This window comes from Branchiostoma floridae, chromosome 2 (genome assembly GCF_000003815.2).
Source record: "Branchiostoma floridae strain S238N-H82 chromosome 2, Bfl_VNyyK, whole genome shotgun sequence".
In the NCBI taxonomy this organism is placed as follows: Eukaryota; Metazoa; Chordata; class Leptocardii; order Amphioxiformes; family Branchiostomatidae; genus Branchiostoma; species Branchiostoma floridae.
Window position 1 is genome coordinate 11,068,529 of NC_049980.1, and position 8,639 is coordinate 11,077,167.

At 39.3% G+C, this 8,639-nt stretch overlaps 1 protein-coding gene across 5 annotated transcripts in view; it reads left to right on the forward strand.

Moving 5' to 3' along the window:
• Nucleotides 1–8,439, forward strand: part of LOC118406116 (protein EFR3 homolog B-like) — an 86,449-nt gene extending 78,010 nt beyond the window's left edge. For 3 of the 5 annotated variants that reach the window (XM_035806016.1, XM_035805987.1, XM_035806006.1), the window contains 10 exons: nt 210–371; nt 1,188–1,325; nt 3,032–3,108; nt 3,702–3,826; nt 4,376–4,461; nt 5,158–5,184; nt 5,385–5,433; nt 6,298–6,404; nt 6,768–6,817; nt 8,144–8,439. In XM_035806016.1, the coding sequence (XP_035661909.1) occupies nt 210–371; nt 1,188–1,325; nt 3,032–3,108; nt 3,702–3,826; nt 4,376–4,461; nt 5,158–5,184; nt 5,385–5,433; nt 6,298–6,404; nt 6,768–6,817; nt 8,144–8,249 (927 nt within the window). In that variant the 3' untranslated portion in view covers nt 8,250–8,439. Of the gene's footprint in view, nt 1–209; nt 372–472; nt 506–1,187; nt 1,326–3,031; nt 3,109–3,701; nt 3,827–4,375; nt 4,462–5,157; nt 5,185–5,384; nt 5,434–6,297; nt 6,405–6,767; nt 6,818–8,143 lie in introns of all 5 variants that reach the window. The other 2 variants (XM_035805990.1, XM_035805998.1) reach the window with 2 other exon arrangements.
• Nucleotides 8,440–8,639: the final 200 nt, after the last annotated feature.

Genomic DNA, 8,639 nt, shown 5'->3' on the forward strand with positions numbered 1-8,639 from the left:
TACCTTTACCATCTGTCTGTACTTTGTATGTGGCACTCATAACACAAGCTACTAGTTTGAGTGCAGTGCCACATTGTCATTGTCTGTCCCAAAGCAAAATGAAAATTATAGGAAATAAAAATGAACCATCAGAAAAAACATTTAACAGGCTGAGAGTTTTTGAGGAGTCTTCGCATGATATTGATGCCATGTTAAATTCCTGTCCCCAGCACGGCCCCCAGTTCTACTCCATGCTGTATGAGAACCTGCTGCAGCACGACAACAGTGATGAGAACTTCCACGCCATCTACTGCACCATGGCCCTGCTGTGTGTGGAGATGGGAGGGGAGGATGTACTGGTGGAGCTGCTCAGGCTCACACTGGGGCTGCAGGTGGGATGGAGAGATGAGTGAGTGAGTGAGTGAGTGAGTGAATGAATGACTACTGCACCATGGCCCTGCTGTGTGTGGAGATGGGAGGGGAGGATGTACTGGTGGAGCTGCTCAGGCTCACACTGGGGCTGCAGGTGGGTGGATGGATGGATGATGGAGGGAGGGAGGGACAGATGGAAGGATGGATGGAAGGAGGGATGGATATGGATGGATGGATGGATGGATGGATGGATGGATGGATGGATGGATGGATGGATGGATGGATGGATGGATGGATGGATGGATGGATGGATGGATGGATGGATGGATGGATGGATGGATGGATGGATCAATCGATGGATGGATGGATGGATCAATCGATGGATGGATGGATGGATGGATGGATGGATGGATGGATGGATGGATGGATGGATGGATGGATGGATGGATGGATGGATGGATGGATGGATGGATGGAACAATCGATGGATGGATGGATGGATGGATCAATCGATGGATGGATGGATGGATGGATCAATCGATTGATGTTTTTTCAAAACTTGTAATGCATAAGAGTACACACTTCCAAACTACCAATCAGTAATAAGGACATTCTAGCTTGAATGTACAACTAAAATGATTCTGTAGTCAACAATATGAGTCTACAATTTCCAGGCCTGCCTGTCTTAAAGGCACATCTTAGGAAAATATAATAGACAAGTAACCATATCTTGCACACATGTCGTTCCTTTAATATACAGTCAAGGTGATTTCAAGATGATTGGTAAAGCTACTATGGATGTTACACCAATATAGTCAATGCTATGATTACATGTAGGAAATTGCCTGCAAGCCACAAGAGGAAAACGACCTCTCAACTCCGCACATCTGCAAGCTCCATGCTGTCCTTGCTGCATACTTGAACCTGATCAGTCAACTAACCGCCATCCCTGCCCTGTGTCAGCATGTCACCCAGGTGAGTCATCTCACACATTTCAATACAATCATATATAATACAACACGGTGTATTCCGTATCACCGGAGGTACCTGCCCAACCGCGGAAAGAATCGCCCGAAGGCCGGAGGATGATCTGACCCGCGGGAGGGCTGGGACCGAGTGTGAGGCAGATTACACTGGTATGTAAATGTTCCTTAATTCACTAGAAGTATGGATGAAATTACCCAATGAGCATTCTAAAAATTGTTGCACATGGCAACTATATCATCAAAAAAACATATCAGGGACATGAGAATAAGCCGTAGTTGCAATTGGAAAGTTGGAATCTGGGACTTTGAAGAGTTAGGGTACACCTGTGAAGGAGTGAAGGAGTGAGAAAAAAGACACTGGACATGCAGAGAGAGGGGAATCCTAAACCATGGTGGCCTGCATTGGTGCCAGCTGAACTGCATGTGTTGTGAAGAAGAACAAACAAGAAGAAGTTGTTGGAAAGACGTTAAACCAGAAAATTGGTAAATAAAGATGATTTGTAAACTGAAAAAGTTTATACCAGCATTAATTGTGAAATCACAACCAATAGTACTATGATTGAGTTTTTTTCATGATTAACCAGTCATGTTTTCTAAGCCTCTAAGGTGTCAAAGCAATAAATCACTGCTGCCTTATATATGTCATACTCGTTACAATGTAGCACATTGCACATTGTCTAGTATGAAGTTTAGATTTAAAGTTGTATTATGCTGATTGTGACAGTGTGTGTAAATTGCATTGGCCTCTGACACACAAGCCCTTCCAGTGAGTGTTCCTTCTCCCTCAGGGCCCCATCACCAGCACAGAAGACAGTTCATACTTCTGAATATTTCATAACATACCTCTTTCTATGGACGTTCATGTATATAAATGAATGATGAGGCCAATTTTCTTGTGTCTTGTTAAGCCCTTTCACCCCACTCAAGGGCTAGGACAATCTGACTTTTTTTCGCACAAATAGATGAAGCACTTAGAGGGTAGACTGTACCATTTCCAACGTTAGGGGTGTACATGATTGCCAACATATCTTTGTTGACTTTGAAATCTAAATCAGCATCATTTGTTGTATCTATATGGCCTGTGCTTTACAAAGAAAAACAACATAACAATTGATTTTCAACAATAAGACAATTAGATCTCCCAAAATTGAAAGCAAGGTGGTGTACACCACCCCTGGCTACTGCAGGTCCTGAGTCCCGAGCTGGAGATTCTGCAGACATGAGCAAGATTAAACCTTTTACTGTGAGAGAACAGTAGTGAGATGTTCAATGTACCAGTAGGTGACAGTAATGTATGCCTAGACTGGAGGATTCTGATTGTTGAATTCTGCAGTTCTCTATAAAAAACAGTTATCATTATCATCATCACCACAGCAATGGTAAGGTTTTGAAATCATTTTGTCAGAAGCTTTGATAACTATATATATCCCTTTACCATAATATATACCTATAGGTTTTGTCACAGTAACTGCAACAGTTGTAGAACCTTAGGCAGTTGCTGTATGACATTCTGTGCCAGTACCTGTCCAAATTAAGAAAGACTGGCAGTCTTCTGAGTGTCTAGATGAACAGCCACTCCATTGGAGTATGGTGAGTCTACTGAGTGTCTACAACTGAAGGGAAACAGGGAAATCCCATGAACTTGTCATGTGAATATCATGCATATTGGTGATGTTTCTTAATTGTGATTTTCAGGTTTTGGAAACCAGGAAGCAGGAGGCACCTTACTTTCTACCTGAAACTGCCTTCTTGGAGGGAAACAGTCTGGACCAGTGAGTAGTGTTGAGATGGCCATCAGTGGTTCTTCTTTCTGCGGAGGTTGCATGCTGTTTTGCAGTGAAGTAGCTACCAATATGTGGGTGGAACATATAGCATAATCAACTTTGGCCCAAATTGGATGTCGTGAATTACTTAGACTGTACATTCAAGTGCTTTAAGTTTGAGACTTGAGACTTATGACATATATGACATTGTGTACAACATATACTGAGTGACTGTAAACATTACATCCCTTGTAAATCTTGTCATTGTGCATGCATTGGCTATCTTACTAGTAAGTTTATGCACCAAGTCATTGTCACAAGAAAGCCAAAACATTCAGAAATTTTGCTCATCATGTTACTAAGTAGTATTTGTTTTGTGCAATGATAAGTATCCAATATTGGGTTTCAATTCGGGTAAATTCCACATTATTGTTATAAGTCCCTGCTTTTTCTTCATATCATATGTTGTGACTTTGCTGTGTATTACCTAACTTTGTGTTGTATGAGTTTGACAAAGGTGCTGTATTGTACGTAATTCTGAACAGTCATTATGTATAATCCCTCATATCAGTATTTATTGCATTTTCCCTGTCACACTGTAGGGTGACATTGCCAGACACAGTGGACACCAGCTTGTTGTTCCACCAGAATGCCATCAATGAAGCCATGGCCAGCAGTGGGCACGAAGTCTCCAGACTCTCACAGCCATTCGTTCCTCTTAGATCAGGTCAGCATGCCAAGGAAAAATGTCATTCATCGATCATGGATAGATTTGAAAGTCAACTGAATTGATAGTTTTTTTCTATGCATGGATGCCAAACATACTTATCAAGGACCTCTATTATTCTGTATATCATAAGATACATTTTTATTAATTACCAAAGATGAATGTACATGTATGAGATGTATTTATAAACAGAGGTTTATTGTACAATGTACATGTAGTACTATATTGAAATTAAGGGTTGTAGTATTACATGTGTATATTCAAATAAAGGATCAAACAATTTCACTTTTTTTGCAAAATATATACATTTTTTTCATACTCAGAACTTTCATCATTAATGAAGGTTAAGACATCTTGGTAATGTCCATCACTTACTCAAGGAACTGGATATGATTTTATTCCAAAATTGTATCCCAGTTGCTTCAGAGTAACAGGTATTCATGAAATACTATATGTTCCAAAACATTTATCAATATAGTAACACAAATGGAAGCAACAGTAGTATTGCATGATTGCTTAAAACTTTGAAACATTGTATTTTTTTTTCAGATTTCCCATCTCAAAGCAGATACAGTATGGATGTCCAGTCTATCAACATCGAACTGGACCAGGTGGACACCCCTGGCAGGGACCGGGTAAGGCATCGTTCAACACTTTGGAAGGTTCCCACAGTTCATGCTAGTTCACCTTTATCCATGCTAACAGTTAACCTATATCTGTCATATTTGAATCGGGATATTTGGTGATATGAAGTCGACGGTCATGCAGTGGATTCAAATTGCAATATTTTGAATGAATTGAAATTTGAAACCACAAACTGTCAAATTGATATCACCGAATACCCTGATTTAAATACAGCGGATATATGTTACCCTCCGGATAAAGGTGAACTAGCATTACATTGAAATAAGTTCTCAATACTCATAAAGGAAAAGAGTCCCTTTTGAGTACGACTTTGTATTTCTTTCCTATGCTTTCCAAATGTATCATGGTTTGTCAATTTCTGTTGTGGGAAGTAGTTTAGTGTTGTCCTATGTTTTCCCATACTTACAGATTGGGATACATTAGATTACAGGTTTTTATTTATTAGGAAATGTGGAGACCCTTGAATAGGCATTGTCTTCTGTGGGTATTGTACACAATAGCATGTTTCTCCTTTGTTATTCTAACTTTTCTTTTCATGATCATGAAGTAGACTATATTGTTCTTGACTTGCACTGACACTTTACTTCATAATCTAATGAAACTGTTAAAATTTTTAAGTTACCTTCTTCCCTATGTTTTTGTTCTCTTTGTACTACTTCTGTTTCCTTTTGTTTCCTTGTTCCTAGACAAGTTTCCGTGCATGTAGTCTTGTGGTAAGTTCCCAGTGCTTTTACCCCAGTTTCTTTCTCAATTTTCAAAACATACCTTCCAAAACAGTATTAGATATTGTATTTCCTTTAAGCACATTTATGTATGTATATTTGTGTGTGTCTGAGTGTAATATACATTAGATAATATAATGTTGATAACTCCAAATATGCAAATAACTTGTCTCGTGTTTTTTCTTAATCAGAAACACCCAGGGGAGGAAATCACCTTTGAAACTTTGAAGAAAACCTTAAGTAAGTCCTCATGTCTTACCTTGATGATATGCTTACAATGTATCTGTACCTTGTTCCTTATGTATGATATATATGGTCTCAATTTATTCAATATGACCGAGAGGTCGCCGGTTCGAATCCGCCTGCCGTGTTGCCGGTTTTGTGCCCTTGGGAAAGGCACTTTACACGACTTTCCTCACTTTACTCAAGTGAAAATGAGTCGTCCCTCGGATAGGACGTTAAAATGGAGGTCCCGTGTTTGGGGAGAGCCACACCCCAGGCACGTAAAAGAACCCGCCACATGTGCGATGGTGGGATGTGGCGGATCAAACAATTCCGGCCAAAATGGGGTAGGGAATTTCCCGAGCAGCCTCGTAACCCCTGCTTCGCCTATTGAGTCAGTGAAGTCAAGCTTGATGTTTCTGACTTAGGGAGAAGAGATGCTGCTACAGTTATCGCTATGGGCCGCTCTTCATCACCATGATGGTAACATCAGGCCCTACGAACATGATTTGAAAAAAAAAAAAAAAAATATTAGTTAACATAGGAAACTTTAGGTATTATGAAAATATCAGTTCTATTCATACACTGTATTAGCTATTACGCCCAAAAAGTCTATAGCTGTATATTTAGTAAATTTGTCGCTTTAGCAGAGGAATGCCATTCATAAGGCTAGCAAAAGGTATGTTGGCAAACCAAATTGTCTATTAGTATATACATTCATGGTACAAATGTACTGCAACAATATTATATCTATGTTACATGTTGTGTATGGCTAGTCAGAAACTTAGTGTATTTTTATGCTGCCCTAGTTGGGCTAGGTTAAAAAAACACGAACCTGACCATGTAAATATTGAAATTTCTAATCTCTTGTTCTCTCTTCAGCTGAGAAGACACCAGATGCAGAAGATGATGAAGCAAGAAGAAGGGAAGTGGTTGAAAAGTTCCAGAATGCACCGTTTGAAGAGATAGCAGCCCATTCTGAGGCCAGGGTAGGCCATTTCCATAAATGCCACAAATCTGTGTTTTATCACTTTGGTAGTTTGAAGAGGGCTCTATATTGTGCACCCTGTAGTGTCTATACCCTCGTAGTGTCCGTCCTCTCGTGGTATCCATACCCCCGGTAGCGTCCATACCCCCTGTAGTGGCCATACCCTCTGTATTGGCCATAACCCCTGTAGTGTCCGTACCCCAGGGCCTGTATTGTCTGTACCCCCTGCATGTAGTGTCTATTACCTTAGTAGTGTCCGAGCTGCATCCTAGGTTTACATTGTTTGAAGAAAACTACCAGTTTGAAGCGTGTGAAAGTGTACCCAATGCTTATGGTAATTGTTTTCTTGAAACCCCCTTTTCAGTCCCAGCAGCTGAACAACAAGCTGAATGAGATCATGGACATGGTGTCAAAGTAAGTCCATATGACCTCTCTGTTACATAGTTGTAATGTAGCAACATTTCACAACTTGTTGGGGTTTTGAGTAGAATATCAAAATAACACACTATCCATGCATGTCAAAGATGAAATAAATGAATGACAAAAAAATGAAAATGTTAATTATATAGTACCAAGTATATAGTCTCATTTGGCCAATGGACCTATTTAAATGTTTTTGAAGGTTTGTATTCATAAGATTATGGTCATATTTGCAATTGCATGTAATCTAGGTACGATTCCCTCAGTTGTTACATAAACATGCATTGTCAAAAACTTGTAAAAATCTTGCTGATAATTCCTCCAAAAGACAGGTACCAGCTGATTACGAGTTCAGCACCAAGGACAGCATCTATCATGACTTATCTTTTGTAATTTGACATGTTCATTGACAATGAATATTCTTATTCATCTATGTGGAATAAATGACCAGATTTCTACCATATGTTGGGCTGAGCAGTATTTCAGCACCAAGGACAGGATCATTTTACACACTTTTTTAAAGTATTGTTTTCAAGCTTGCAAGAATGTGTATAGAAACACTAGTCTACAGCAATGCTAGTGATTAGGTGATCATCAAAGATTTTTGGAGTATGGGCTATTTGAATTTAAAAAGTTCAGGATTCTGGGGTGTAAAAAATCACCCCCCCCCCCTACCTTATATCCATATATGATTTCATCATAGATTCTTTTAATTTGGCCTTGAACCCAGTCTCTTACAGTACTTTGAAAACAAGAAAGCTTCTGAAAAAAGCTGGCCGGTGCGTATTTTGGAAAAAGCCTGGATGTTAAACAAAATCACATGAAAAAATAGTTTTTAAACATCGAGTTACTGAATTGGTCTGTCTTCTATTAAAAAAACATTACATGAGATTTGTCTAACAAAGAAAAAAATTGTTACAAGTGGGGTTGGAACCCACGATCCACGGCTGCAAAAGCAAATTGCTATAGCCACCCAGCGCATAGACCGCTCGGCCACGCTAGCTGATTGCGTAATCGTGCGTATAGAAGGGCTATAAGAAGAGTTTGGTTAAATTGACCGATCCATGCATCCATGCAAACCAAACCGTTGACGCTACGCACTGGTAAAAATTACTAACAGACATCTTAAACTTAAAACGATAGCTACAAAATAATCTTGCCATGTGAAATTTGTGGTAAAATTGGGAATAATTGATAAAGACTTTGACAGTCTTTCATTCTAAATAATAATATGCGTCAAGTAGGGGGAAAGAAAGTAAATTCTGTTGTAGCAGTTTTTATGATTGACATTTGTTATATTTTGTCTTGTAATCATTTCAGGCCATCCGTGGATGCCTCAGGCAGAGTTGTGTCACTGTCAGGACCCTTCCAAGTCAAGTCTGTTCCTGTCTATGAGATGCAGTTCCCTGACTTGTGTGTGTACTAAAATCCCATCACTTATCCACCTTGCCACTCTTTGACACAAATGGACTGATCCTCAGTGTGACAAGTTATTGTTATGTGTGGACTGTACCACTATGTATGAGATAGTGTAAAACCTGTTTTCTTGTCAGAAATGTTGTTCTTTTCTGACATTACTTAAATTAAGTGATCTGTCTTGTTACTTTACCTTGAAAAATACGAGGGGTGATCAATAAGTTCTCGGCCTAACTCAGAAATAATAAGCACAACTCAAATTTTGAGGCACAACTTTATAGTATGAAGCCTTTTATCAATATCCTCCAAATTACAAATCATTGGAGTCATTACTTTCCAGGCATTCGTTTTATGCAAATTAGAAGGTAAGTGGCGAGAAAAAAGTGGTGTGAATTGTGAT